The sequence below is a fragment of the Heliangelus exortis genome, chromosome 3 (genome assembly GCF_036169615.1).
Source record: "Heliangelus exortis chromosome 3, bHelExo1.hap1, whole genome shotgun sequence".
Lineage (NCBI taxonomy): Eukaryota > Metazoa > Chordata > Aves > Apodiformes > Trochilidae > Heliangelus > Heliangelus exortis.
The window spans coordinates 6,173,632-6,188,384 of NC_092424.1; the positions used below are offsets into that span (position 1 = coordinate 6,173,632).

General features: G+C 39.2%; 1 protein-coding gene across 4 annotated transcripts; it reads left to right on the forward strand.

Annotated features, from left to right (window-relative positions):
- Positions 1–162: 162 nt before the first annotated feature.
- EDARADD (EDAR associated via death domain) lies at positions 163–14,218 on the forward strand. 4 transcript variants are annotated; one of them, XM_071739050.1, is made up of 6 exons: positions 163–263; positions 4,142–4,203; positions 5,807–5,846; positions 8,212–8,312; positions 11,067–11,112; positions 13,606–14,218. In XM_071739050.1, exons 1-6 carry the CDS (start codon positions 233–235, stop codon positions 13,980–13,982), a joined length of 657 nt encoding a protein of 218 aa, XP_071595151.1. In that variant the 5' UTR covers positions 163–232; the 3' UTR covers positions 13,983–14,218. The 4 variants fall into 4 exon arrangements, with proteins under 4 accessions (XP_071595151.1, XP_071595149.1, XP_071595148.1 ...); XM_071739048.1 differs by having other exon boundaries at positions 166–263; positions 8,224–8,312; XM_071739047.1 differs by having other exon boundaries at positions 166–263; positions 4,145–4,203.
- Positions 14,219–14,753: the final 535 nt, after the last annotated feature.

Consider the following 14,753-nt stretch of genomic DNA (forward strand, 5'->3'; position numbering starts at 1 on the left):
GCTTTCACCCAGCGGACTGAATGGGCGTATTTCCCGCGGGGAAAGGCGGGTCCCCGCCGCTCTGGGGACCAGCGATGGGCTCTCCCTTCCCTTCGCTCCCCGGCGGGGCCCCGCGCCCGGCCCTACCTGCGGCGGGGCTACGGGCGGGGCGGCGGCAGGAAGGGGGCGGCGCGGCGGGGCGGCGGTTCCGGGCACGTCGGCGGGCGCCGATCGTTCCTGGCCCCGGGACCCCATGGCCGCTCCGCAGGACCCGCTGCCCGCAGGTGAGGAGCCGCGGCCGCCGCGGGGAGCCGGGAGGGAGGGTGGGGTGGATGGGTGGGTGAGTGGGTGGGTGGGTGAGAGCCCCGCGGGGGCGGCTGCGCCCGCTTCTCCCCGCGGGTTCGGGGCAGGCGCTGCGCTGGGTCCGGCCCTGGGGGGTCCTGCTGCTCCGCTTCCCGCTCTGGGTGGGAGTGACTCGAGGCTCGTGTGGGACAGGGGAGAAGCGTAGCCCCCCAGGCTGAGGTTAAAAGGGTTTGTGAGTTGCTCCCTTCCCCCTCCGCACAGGCTAATTAAGGATGGTAATAATTTATCATGTGCTCTGCTTTAGTGATTTAGTGCAACTTGTCTTGTCAAGCCTACTCCAGTGTTTAGCGTGTAAGCTACCCTGTGCTTTCTAACAGCACGCTAAAAGGATTTTCTTCAAATCCCAGGCTCCGTGTGTTTAGGAAGCCCACTCTTCATCACAGGTGTGCCAGCAGTCACAGTTTTTCCCTACCTATCTGCTTAGAGACTTCAAAATTACAAAGTTTTGAATAGTTAACAGTAAACAGTAGATGCTCAGTGGCTGCTAGACTTTGGATTTTTTAGAGAACGGAACATTCTAAAGTGCTTTGCTGTGTTTCCTCCTCTTACTCAAATCTGGAATTCATGTGCCTCTGGTCAAAGCATTGTTGCTGATTTGAGCTTAATCCAAGGGTTTGTCTCTGTGAACATTAGTACCAGAGTGGTCACTTTGTCTGAGTTGAACTGAGTTGTACTGTTAATGCATGTGTCTTACCTTGGCATGAAATAGGACTTGGTAGAACTACATAACTGCAGTAGAGCTTACAGGTGTCAAAGTTGTGCTGTAGGGAAAAAAGAGGGGGAAAAGCCAGTTTTGGCTACATGGTGCTCTGTGAACCCCCTCTTTCTTGAAAATCAAAATGCTGAGGTCTCCAAAGTTCACCTTCAGACTTTATTACAATGCGAGGATGAAGAGCAGATGTAGGATTAAAAGTTTGAATTCATATGTGTGTACACATATATACATTTGTGTGTAAATATAATGAGAAACTTTTCACACTGTTAAGTGCAGAGCATTGCAGCTCTGTTAGAGTAGCAGTACTGAACAGAGAGAAGCAGTGGTGATGGGTACAGGTCTGCTTCTCCTGTTGCAGACTGGTTATACTGGACAGGCTGAGGCAGAAAAGCCAAGGCAGCCTTTAAGCAGTCAGTGTGCAGGTGCTGGGCAGCAGAAAGGAACTTTGGGAGCAACTGTTGAACTCCTCTCATGTCTGTCTGAGTCAATTTGCACGTGCTGATTTCTGTCCAACTGAGTCAACTCATGTGTGGTTCCTGGCAGAAGCATAAGGAGGTAAATATAGGCCAGTGGCTCTGTGCTGTCAGTGGGGAGTAGGGTGATAGTGACTTTTTTTTGAGGGATCCCAGAGGATGCTGTTATCAGCCTGGCTGTCAAAGTGACTGTGAAATCAGATGGTGCAATGTGTAGTCAGTCAGATGGTACCTATATTTTCTGTTGGTCTTTCAAAATTCAAAAAATGTGGATGTTTTACATTGGAGATAAACAGAGAACTTTCATCCTTGCTGTTCTGTGCCCCTGGGTCCAGTTGTATGTCCAGAGCTGCAGAATGCTGTGGGAAAGAGAGGTGGGACGTGGCATTTTAATTGCCTTACTCACAATTTAACATGAAGTGTGTGGATTTCAAATTACCTGCCTGCTATCAGTGGTCAGTAAGACCATGGTGAATCATCCACAGCTGGGATGTGGAGCCTTTATTCTTGGGTACAAATATTCATATGCATTCATGCCACCCAGAGAAAATACTGGAACTTGGTAGTGCTCTACAGCCTAAAAACCATGGAAATTGCTGACAAACTAGAAAACAAAAGGGGAGAAATTGAACTACAGGGAAAGAAATACAGTTTTAAAATATTTTTGAGATGGATACTAAGTAGGAAAGATGCAGAATTACAGTGACTTTGTTTCTGTGTGAGACTTAAAAAGCAGAAGTCAATTGAAGGTACCAAGCTGTACCCCATTAGCTCTTTCAGAGTCATGCTGAGGTCTGTCAAGTCATTTTTTTTAATGCCTGGAGCTTCTGGGAGCTTCTTCTATTTTTTTAGGGCTTCCCCCTGCATTGTGGAAAATAAATTCCTACTGTTACAATGTATATTGGCCATATCTTGGAGATGTAGCAGAAGAACCAGGGGATAGACCTTTTATGGGGTCTGCATTCATCTACCTGAAGGCTCCTCTTAATGTTACAATGGGGGTTCTTGGTGGTTGGTCTTTTCATGTTTTTTGCTTTTTTGTTTTTTAATGCATCTAAAAATCCACCACCAACAAATGGTGTCTTTGCTAATAGTGGAAAAACAGTGATGCCTGAGAAGAGAGTCACCAAATACTGATTCCAATCACCTCTTACTGGTTGTGGCTGAAAAGATTTAATGTGTACTTGTACTAAGTGGTAAGGGCTTTTATAAAGAGAATGAGAAGAATGAAGTGAAAATCCTACTGCATAATTTAATATGCTTTTCAGTTTTTGAAAGTTTTTGATACTGATCAGCAGAAGAGATTCCTTGAGGGAATGGCAGGATGATGTTAAATTACATGAGTAGTTTTGTGAATCCTGACTTCTATATGAGATTTGTTTCAGATCCTCTGCACTTTTGGTCAGTAGCCCAGTATTGTATCAGTTTAGCCCTTGATGCAGAGGGGTTGACATTAAATGATTCATCTGTAGGTACTTTGAATATTTATTTTCATATCCTTTTGATGTTAATGTAATTTAAGTTTATATTATGTACAGATAGAATAATAGAATCATTCTGGTTGGAAAAGAACTTGAAGATAATTGTGACCAACCATTAACCTAACTCTGATGAATCCAGTGCTAAACTATGTTCCTAAGCAGCACATTTGTATGTCTTTTAAACATCTCCAAGGGATGGTGATTCAGTCACCTCCCTAGGAAGCTTATTGCAGTGTCTAATAACCCTTTCAGTGAAGAGGTTTCTTCTAGTATCCAATCTAAACTTCCCCCAGTGCAACTTGAAGCCATTTCCTCTTGTCCTGTTGCTGCTTGTTACGTGGGAGAGGAGACCAACACCCACCTCACTACATTCTCCTTTCAGGTAGTTCTAGAGAGAGATAAGGTCTCTTCTCAGTCTCCTTCAGACAAAATAATCCCAGTTCCCTCATCCACTCATCATAAGATTTGTTCTTCAGACCCTTCAGTGGCTTTGTTGTCCTTCTTGGGGCACACTCCAGCCCCTCAATGTCCTCCTTGCAGTGAGGAGCCCAAAACCGAACACAGTACTTGAGGTGCAGCCTCACCAGTGCCGAGTACAGGGGCACCATCACTTCCCTGATCCTGCTGGCCATGCCATTTCTGATACAAGCCAGAATGCCATTGGCCATAATTCTTGTTTGCCTCAAGAATTTTTTATCATTAGGTTTTGTGCCATAATCTGCTGTATTAATAGTATTAATTTTTGTTGTAGTGGGTATGTTTACTCTTTTAGTGATTGCTTTGAGAAAAAAATAGAGTGCTTTCACTTGGAAAATAAAAATTACCTTTTAGCAGATTTTAATCTGTATTGGTTTTGTGATTTTTAGTAAATTAAATTGAAAACTTTCATTTAAATCTCTTTGTTAGCTAAGAGTTGGATTTCCTTTTTGCATGTAGTTTCTTACCTGTGTGCTAATATCTCTGACTATTTCTAGTTTGTCCTTTTTTTCTTGTTGAAATGTAATATAGCATAGTACATGTAATGGCCGCATAGTTGTGCTTTATCTTGGTCAGACAAAGAAGTGAAATTTGAATTGCCAGACAGAAATATTTTGAAGATGATGTAGTTGATAAAGCTTTCTTATTTCCAGCAGATCATGCAGCAAAAGAGCCAGTGGAGGATACAGATCCAAGCACTCTCTCTTTAACAGTGGTACGTGTTTCTGACACACTTAAAATCATGATGGTTCTTTGCAGTTACATAGTGCAGAAATGAGGGAAAACACTTAAGAATGTTTATTCCAGCTGTGTATATCTAGGGGTTTACTTACCTTTACAATTGCATAAGCAAGTTTTAATTTACTAACGCAGTGCAATTAAAGTGTGAATAAAAATACCAGTAGGTACTTAAGCTGAATTGGCTGCTATCAGCTGGGCTGTCAATGAGAGAGCCTCTAGAGGCTATGACAGTACTAATTTTTTCATTAAAAAACAAACAAAGAGACAGACAAAAAACCCCCAAGAAATATAGCTTCTGATAATTTTTTGTCTTTATGAGTTGACGGGATAAATAACCTCCCTGAGGCTTACAATTTCAATTATGTTAAGTTGTTCTTCCTTCTGTACCTCTGGTGTTTAAGTCAGTCATGGAAAACTAAGGCCGAACAGCAGGTATGGGTGAGCCTAGGGACAGAGCAAACAGCGCACTCTGGTGGTTGTGGCAAGCAGAGAAACACCCATTATGCCAGGTTTTTGTCTTAGGAAATTAAACATGACAGGTTTATGCTGAGACAAGGAGTGTATCAGGTAAAAGTAGTATGAAATTCTCTCAAGTCGTTTAAGAGTTTTTCTTTCTGATGTTGCTATGGATTGTTTACTCTGGGGGATTGTTTACCCAGAAATGGCTGTTGCTTTGCTATGGTTTTGGGTTTGTTTTTTTTTCAGTTGGAAGCTTTGCATTAAGGAGTCAGCAGGAAACTGAACACTTCACTAGTACTTTACGTGCTGATCCTTCACGGGGATCTATTATTGCAGAGTGTGTACATGCAATTGTGTTATCAGGTTTTAATGAAAGATGCAGACATTGTGATTGGTTTTGTGGACTGAATAAATTAGAGTCTGTGTTTTCCTAAGTGCAGTTTTTTTTTTTTTGAAAGGTGAGGGAAAGTTGCTGTGTCTGAGACAAATTACAGTTTTGTTTATCTCCTCCCCCCCACTCCCTTAAATCAAGATGTCTTTAATGTGTTTGCTTGGTTACAAGCTTCTATGAAAGCCACACCTACTTTTACATTAGGGTAGGGGTCATAAGGAAGAAGGTAAATTTCAGGTATAGTAAGTTATAACGTGCCTGGAGATCAGCAATCCCTTTGAACTCAGTAACAGTAGTTTATTAAATATTGCATTTTAATCAGCTTTTAGAACAGAAGAGAAAAATATTTTTTTTCTTCCAGCACAGTACCGTTTTAGTAAAAGCTTAGTATCTGCTAAAAGAGCTTTTGATCTCATCTCTGTATCTCATGGTATGCATTACCTTTTCTAGATTATCTTGCTACTTAAATGCAAAATTTCTTTCCCAATCTCTGCTTTTTCACTAAAAATTAATACCTTTAAAGGTACTCCAGCAAAGCAGCAATCTCTCTTACTTTTGCATGTACTAATCAGTAGTGTTAGTACTCAGTTCCTGTGTGTTACTATATCTGATCCTAGACAGATCAACTAATAGCAGTTTAATGATGCAGTTTTATATAATCTTTCTCTAGAACAATTGCACTCAAAATAATGAACATCTGTGTTTGTTTTGCCTTTTTGTGTGGCAGACTGAAAAATATCCTGTCCAAGACACAGGGGTACCTAAAGGTAAGTATTGTATCATAGATCTGTGTTGTTAGAAACAGTAAAACCATTGGTGTTACCCAACAGATTGAAATACTTTTTCCTAGATTATTATATTTTAAATGTAGTGTTGTCTGCTGTATTTTTAAGGTCACTTTGTTGTATATATATATACATATAATTTTTGAAATTTCCTTCCAAAGTCTAGTTTTGATCTCAAAGTCAGTCTAAAACTATCTTAGTTCTCAGTCTGGAAGGAAAATACAGCGGTGGCATCAAAAAACAGTGTTCAGAGGACAGATGGTAGAGACATGATAATGTTAAGAGAATGCTTTGAAGATATTACCAGTGCCTTCGGGTTATCAGAAATACAATCCAGAAAGTCTTCCTCAAAATTCATTAGATAAATTCCTAAATTTTAGATTGTCAAAGTTGTTTGAAATCTGAGATACTATGGTTTAAACACATTTACTTTAAAAAGAGAAGCTGATTGGAAGCTGAGAGGAAATTTCAGTACTTTCTGTAGAAAGGAAATGAACTTGGTTTATTTTTAATTTTTCTGCTTCCTCTTGCTAAGTGTAAAAAGATGTGAGTACTAGTACAGCTTGACTTTTACCCTTTGTAGCTGAAATGATGCAAATACCTCTTAATATTATGCACATTTCTATTACTAATTTTTTTTTTTCCTTAAGAGTGGGTTTTCATTAATTTAGGGTTAGATTGCATATTAGGAAAAATTTCTTGACTGAAGGTGCTGTCAGGCACTGGAACAGGCTGCCCAGGGTAGTGGTCAGGTCATTATCCCTGGAGGTATTTAAAAGATGTTTATATGTGGTGCTTAGGGGACATGGTTTGCTGTGGATGTGGCAGTGCTGGGTTAACAGTTGGACTTGATCCCAATGGTCTTTTCCAACCAAAGAGATTCTATGAAAATGGTGTAAATCATACTATGAAAAAACCCCAGATTCTTTTTTTCCAGCTTAAGACTGGACATAATTCCAATTCTGTAACTATTTCTATAAAAATACAGACTTGGAGATATGACCCTCTGAGCTAGTAAGTGTTGCAGGTGTGCAGGTAGATTTCTGTGTAACACAAAATTATGTTTGCTTCAGATGTAATGGTCAATGAAAATGCATTAACTGGGGTTGGAATGGGGACTTTTTGTTGTTTTTATAGGTCATTTAATTAATGGGCTGGTTTGGGGCCATAACTTATTAAAGCTCTTAGCACCCTGTATCCATTATGAATTAGGGGTGAGTTGAGGGTACTTTTCATCTTGCAGGACAAGGCTTAATGTTTACATCATGTCTTGATTATAATTCTGCCTCCTCTCAAATACAAAACACATTTCACACATAATATTTCCACACCATTGGAGTGGAATTCCACACCATACTCTGTATTTTAAGCCTGATGTGTTTTGTTGTTTTTTTTTTTAATTGTCTCTGGACCTGGTGATAAATAATAAAGATGATCCTTATTAAACATTTACCTTGCTGCGGGTGAAATACTATTTGGCTTTAAGTTGCCAATAAAAAGCAGAAAAAGAGGAAAATAATTATTTTGGGGTGGATGAATTATTTGATTCAAATAAGTGCCTTGACAGATAAGGAGATATGTGTAGTGTAGATGCTCTTCTAAGCCGCTGTTAAAGGCTGGTCAGCACCTGGTCTAGGGGAATTCTGCAAATAGTTTGCTGATGAGGACCATACTAATCAGGCAGAGTGAAATGTGTCTGCTGAAGATTCTCAAAGGGTTTATGCATCCCTTTGTATCCCATTTTTAGGACTGAAGTGAAGCTTAAAAAATAAATAGATGTTATGCTGAACTGGAAAATGTGCTTTTCAGTGGACTCCTAGGGCAGGTGATAAACACACTTTGAAACACATTTATTTCAGTGCTTCTGAAAACTCCTGTGTGGTAGAGATAGGTAGGATGGGTGAGCCTAATTCCTAAAGGAGGGAAAAAAAAAAAAAAAAAAAAGATAAGTATGTGTAGTACATATTTCAACAGTTATCATTGCTTGATGAGAAAAGCAAAGCCAAAAGGATTATATTGTCTTCAGCCTATTTTGATGTATAGGTCCAGCTAATATTCTCTTTTGTTTTCTGAAAGAAGAACATGACTCTTGCTTCAAAGTGTGATGTTTGTTTTAAAAAAATAATCTGCTCTACTAATATCTGATCTCTGCAAGGATTGTTTTTCTTCACACAGTCATGCTCTTCATGATTGTTGCAGTGTCTGCTAATTTAATATTTTGGTCTTTTAATACATCATTTCTGGGTGATTGATCATGAGATAGAGTTAAATTTTGTATGCTAGATATCAGTAATTTATGTTTGATAGCCTAAAATTGGTATTTGGGTAGAAGACCAGTGTTTCTTAGTTTTTCTCTTAGATGAGGAATACCTAACAGATCAAGTTACATTGGAAATTGCATCTGTGAACATCAAGACCCTTACATCAGAGTCTGGCCTAATCCAACAGGTAAGAAAAATGCCACCTGAATGTGAACTAAGTTATTGCTGTTGATTAAATGTATGTCAGCAGATAAATATGTTTGCAGACTGTATCTGGAAAGCATGGATTACTCAGTAAACTAGATCACAAATATCCTCTCTTTTCAGGAGTTCAATGAAGTGAGCTTTTGTGGAGAAGAGCAAAAGAAAGGTTATTTAAACATTAATGTGTACTTTGTAGCTTAAATAGGTTGTGATCAGCGTGTAGGTGCTCTGAAGAAGAGCTGAAAAGCCATTTTCTGTGGTGCATGTACTCCCTCTTTCCTGCTGAAAGCAGAGCCAGGGTGGAGAATTAAGTGAAGAAGTAAGGAATCCTAGGGTTTTGCACTCCTTGTATTTTGCCCTTAGGGAGGCATTTGACTGTTCTGCTTTGACTTTTGGACACTGCTTTTCCATGTGGAAACACTCTTGTCTGTTTATGAAATCTTACTTTGCCATAGGGTGACCTCCATGCTCAGTGGTTACCATCTTTCAAGTGAATGTTATTTGCTGAATTTAAAATTGATTCTCTTTGGGTTGAGCAGCAAACTTGGAGAAGAGAAATGAATGAGCATTTTCCAGTGAGATGAAGAGTTAAAAAGGAGTTCCTTATGCCAGAGTCCCTGCAGAATTTCATCAGAAACAAACATGTGTTTGGTATGCATTTCACAGATGATGGAGGTAACCATCTCATTCCCATCATCATGAAGAGAGCATTTATTGCCATCTTAGAATCACTGTAAGGATATTTCAGTGTATTAGGGTGGTAAGGGGTCTACAGAACTGGAAAAAATTCAGCTTATCTTCAGATTGTGCATGGGCTTATGGTTTTCATTAGACTCATAGATGTTGATGAGAATTTTGTTGTGGGCAAAAAATGCTCTGGCTTAATCCCTTCATCTCATGTACAATAACACTACATTGTCTTATTGCAATTACATTACAAGAAAATTATCTTGAATGAACCTGAGTGCATCTGATTTGATAAAAGTGGATAACAGTGGATAATCAGTTTTGAAAACAGATGTGTAGGTATCCCTGTTTTTCTTGATACTTCTTGCAGTACTAACCACTCATTCTTTTTTGTCAGAAGACATGAGTATAGTCACATCTCTTAAAGGCATTTAGGTCTTAGATTTCACAATATAATTGAGTCATCGTGAATTCATAAACTCTGGGAAATGTTACTGCAGTTCAGGACAGCAACTTGGCTATTGCAAACTAAGGGAAGAGAATCCACTTACCTTTTTTTTTTTCCTTTCATTTTTTTCTTGTTTGTTTCTTCTGATTTTGACCTCTGAAGAGGCCAAGCTGAGCTAGTTTTTCCGATGAATAACACCTCTGAGGATTTTCTCCTAGGGGCTCAGTAATAATGTTCCACCTTTTCAAGGAGTTTGTGGGAATGGAGACAATTACTACAGGCAGGATTTCCAGATTTAGTTTTTCTTAAACTTTGAATGTTTACATGGTGCCATGAAGGCCAAGTTCATGTTTAAAGATCTGTGGAGAGAAAGCTTATGTGCTGCCGGTGGAAAAGTAAACTGCTAGAAGATTATGTCAAGGATTTTTCTGTTGCAGGTGGCTCAAAATACCTCTTGGTCAGAGAGCAGATATTTTGTGGGGTGAATTGGTGTTGCATCTGTAATCTTCTAGTTTTCAAGGAATTAAGAAATGCTGAAAAAAGCATACAAATTTTTGAATTCCTAACAAAGTCTCTGAGTAGTTTGGAGATAGTTTACCTTGAACTGCGAGTGTATGCATGTTCATCACACCAACTGAAACTCCCTGTATTTTCAGTGGATTTCTCAGTAAGGAAGGTGTAGCAGGTAGGAATAGAGTATCTTATTACACTGTATTGTTACCCAGCTGACTTGTGTTTGCATGCTCAGCCTGCAGAATGTGAAGAAGCCTGCTGTGATAGTTTTGGAAGAATGACGCCATACAAAAATATCAACAATACTTTATTGCAGTTATCTGAGGGGAAAATCCCCTTCTGCTTTTATCTTTAAATCCTCAACAGAAGAAATCTATTTCACCTGGCTTGACACCTGCATAGTTTAAGTAAAGGCAGCTGCAGTTTCCCATAGACCCAGGATCAAGATGCTGTCTATCCAGGTCATAAATGTCTCTCTCTAAGTAGTAGAATTGAAAAGTTATGATGTGTGCTGCAGTCTCAAGCTGCTAAGTAATTTCATTATCTTTAAATAGGCAAAGAAGTCACTGAGGGAATGTTGTCTTCAAACAGGAGCAGGGTCAGATGTGAACCAGGAAAAACATTGAAGTCCGTTTTTTGTCTAGAAAAGCTTCCTGTGTATGTAAAGAAATTTGTGAAAAAAGATCCTCCACTTTTCCTAGGTCAATGAAACAATCCCTTACTGCTTCATGTTATGGGCAAAATTCTCTTTTTTTTTTCATTACAAAGCGTGTAGGAAACCATATGAATTATTGACCAACTGTTGAAGGAGTAGGAACAAATTATTCAAAATATATAAACCCCTAGCATATTGTTAATAAAGATTACATTCTTCAGTGGGTGCAACCAATAGGGCAGTTTTGTGAGCCAAAGCATGAAAATGCTGCCTGAGAAGACTGCAGATTGCCAGTAATTCCTCAAAGCCAGATATATTCCCTGTCTGATTTTACAAATAGCTCAGGATTTGTAAAGCCACTTGTAAATTAGCCAAGTAGTTATTTTGGTGTTCAAATACATAGTTTTGATTTATATTTGTTTTCTGCTTTGTAGCCAGAAGACAAAGACACAGAAATCCATACTGATGAATCACTTTCAGGTAAAATTTCAGCTTTACTGTTCTACATATTTTATTCCCAGATTTTCTTTCTAAGTACTTTATTAAAACCTGCTATGTATCATAACCAAGAACTGCCTGGTTAGTCAATCCTGTGGAGCTCATTTCATTACTGGTGTCATTAACAGCTTTCTCTTTGTTCTAGAGGGGGTGGTGATCAATAATGCAGACCATAAAAAATGTGTATGTTGGGCTTTCCAAAATCATCCAGTAAAGCCACCTTTGGAAATTATCTGTGGAGAGTTATCTGGAGAGAGCAGAAGCTGGCAGTAGGCTGGGGGGGCTTATCCCATAAATGTGTGAGATCAGCTGGGGGTAGTGTGTGTGTGGATGATGTGCAGCCCTGTTGATCTAACAGTGAGCAACTGAGAATTTCCTGTTTGTAAGGAAGCTTGTCCTATCATGTAACATTGGGATCATGTAATTAGGCAGGTAGCTCATCAGTATTTGGTACAGGGCATCTTAGAAAAGCAGAGTTCTTTATAATGCTTTTCATAGGTCTGCACATAATTGGCACAAGAAGCAGGTTGGTTTAGTTTTGTTTACCTTTAACTGTGCTGCATGTTTTTTTTTACCTCTTCTTCCCTGTTTCTATTGGAGGTTAAAACTTATTCTGGCATCCTTGCAAAGCAAAGGAGATGAAATTCAGATAGGTGATCTCCTGCCCTTTGAGCTCAGCCAGAACTTTGTTTGGATTATCTTCGTTTTGGCTTGTTTGTATAACTAAATCTTGGTTTGAGTGAAGGGAGCAAGTTTTGTCTTATTTCAACAAGAGTTTAGGGTGCACAAGAATAGTTAATGTTGATATTTCTGTAGGGAACAGCTGCAAGGCCTGTGGAATACCCATGAGCAAAGATGTCACCAGAACATGTTCCCCTTAACAGGGAATCTAAGTATTTGTATGAAATTATGTTTCTGAAGCAGTGTTGCTGCACGTCCTGACTTGCTGAAAGCTTCAGAAGTTGTGTTTGGCCTGCTAAAAAAGCAAGCTGATGAGCAATGTTATAAAAATAACAATACCCTGTTCTTCCTTTAAGAGCAAAAAACAAATGCATACAGAAGCTATACTCTGCTGAGTTGCTTTTATTAGCATTTAAAAAAACCAAACACATTGTATGGTCTTTCTGGAATTTTGACACAATCTGACAATAATTACTGCAAATGAAAAAACAGAAAAAATCCAAAACCTTAACAGATGCCATTTTCTATATGAAAAAGTGGCACTGAGTACCAGATTTGTCCTTTGCCAGAGAGACAGTTGAGGTCTCTTACACTAACACTGATCCAGCACCTCTAAATTGTGTGCCACTATTTTCTGGCTTTGTTTTTAATCAATTTTCTGATGAATATCAGTTTTCTTATTGCAGTGTGCCTGTTACGAATAGTTTCATACCATGTATGACCATTTACTTCCCTATTTGAAGCTCTATTAATAAGGCTGGAGGGCAGAAGCTTTGGAAAGTGCTTCTAAGCTGCATCCATTAATTACTATTCTTTGGAGATACCAAATTCTGCCTTTAAGAGGAGCAGGGAGAGTTAAGGTCACATCTACAGCCAAAATGCTCAAGCAGTGCTCTACACCACTGCAGTGCTAAAGGTCTTAGTATTATTATTTAACTAGAAGTGTGACTAGAACTGGTTTCTACATGCTTTTGCAGGTTATTAGTAGCTAATATTGTCTGATGAGACCACATTCCTCAGTGTGGTGGGGAGGTTTTGACTCTTGTGTGTGGGAGACCTCTAAATGTCAATTTTTGATACTTGATGCAGATTTGAGAACATACAACCACCTACTTGCAGCAACTGGTTATTTTTATTTTTCTCACACATGGAGGACTATGCACTTTATTCCTTTGCATAATGTACTTTTAAAATAGGCTTGTTTGGTAGAACAGGGACAGTTTTTATTTTAAGAGCCCTTAAAAAGCAAAGGAACATTTCCTACTTTTCATTGAGTTATACTCCAGGTGTTAGTTGTCTTTGCAGCTGTCAGCAGAGATTCTCCTTGTGCAAATACTTCATGTTGTTACAAAGGCAGCAGCTCAGAAGTGAAAAACCTTTTCCTTCATCTTACAACATATGCATACAGGGTGCACATAAAGCACACATGATTCTTTTGGTGATGTTAGCAGGGGTTATGGCAGATCCAAGGAAGTGATACTGAAAAAGGGAAATAACACAGCTTGTATACCTTAAGGCATTAAATTGCATGCCTTTTCTCTAAGTGTAAATATGTTGCTTTTGAAAATTACTGTCCTTTAGCTTATACCCACTGAGCATAGTGAAGAAAGAAATCTTAAAAAGTTAATTTCATCCGTACTTCATTATTTCATAATGAAGTGCCTCATTAGATATTGCTATTCTGATGTTTTCAGAGACTGTTCACAGAAACATAATACTCCTTGTGCTTTTACTTTTCTGTAAAACCACAGCAATGGATCCTAACTTCTCCTCTTGTACTGGTTTTCACTGCAGATCTCAAGAAAACCTGCAAGGAAAACAGCACCTGCTCCTTGTGCTTATTCCGTGCACCGACCATCAGTGACATGCTCAATGATGAGGACTTGTTGTACACAGTGAGGCTAAAGCTGGATCCCTGCCACCCAACAGTGAAAAACTGGAGAAATTTAGCAAGCAAGTGGGGGATGACTTATGATGAATTGTGTTTCCTTGAACAGAAGCCCCAGAGCCCCACCTTGGAGTTCTTGTTACGGAATAGTGACAGGACTGTGGAGCAGCTGATTGATCTCTGTAAATTTTATAAGAGAATTGATGTTGTGAAAGTGCTGCTGAAATGGGTGGAGGAGGAATGGCCCAAGAGAGGGAGGAGAACTTACCAGAATGACTTCTAGGTGAAAGTTGTTAGTACCTATGTGTTAAATGCTGGGACTTGCTGCCTCTGGTGCATGGGAAATTTCCCTCATGAGAGCCTGTACTGACAGTTTGTATACTGTGTAAGCTTTATGTACTGTACACACATATATACATTCTGTGACCTCAGGGTTGCAAAGATAACCTTCTGAAAGTGGATGGAATAATGCAGGTTGTGTTCTTGGGTCTACAAATGCATTTGGTTTCTTTGCTGCTGTTTGTAGACTTCCTAAAGCAGAAGAGGAATGAAAAAGTCAGAGCACTGGTTTTACTTGCAGCACTTGTGAATCATGTCAGTTGTGTGCTGCTGCTATTGGGAAAGCCACAGTTAGAAGGCAAGTCTCTTGACCTTTCTGGCAGCCCTCCCACAATTTTATATGTTCTACCTAGTAGAAGATAAGGGGTTATTTTTTTCTTCCTTTTTTTTTTTTTTTTTTTTAAGAAAATCTAAGCTTTATGACACTTTTTCGCACAGGAACACCTCAGTGTTCTAAGTAGCAGTTTGCATTTGCATTTTACAACTAGCTCAGTGTTTCAACACCACATTCAGGCAAATTAAGCTTTTAAATCTCTTTGATAAATGGGAACAGATGTTAACAAAACAATTATTTGCTTATTTCTACATTATAGAGTATATTTTTGCTATAGAAGATATTATGCAATTGAGAGACTTTTCAGCCCATAACCACTAGGGACCAAAAAAAGCCCAATTAAAATGCTTATACTTAGAATTACTTTCAAAGGTTTGAAGA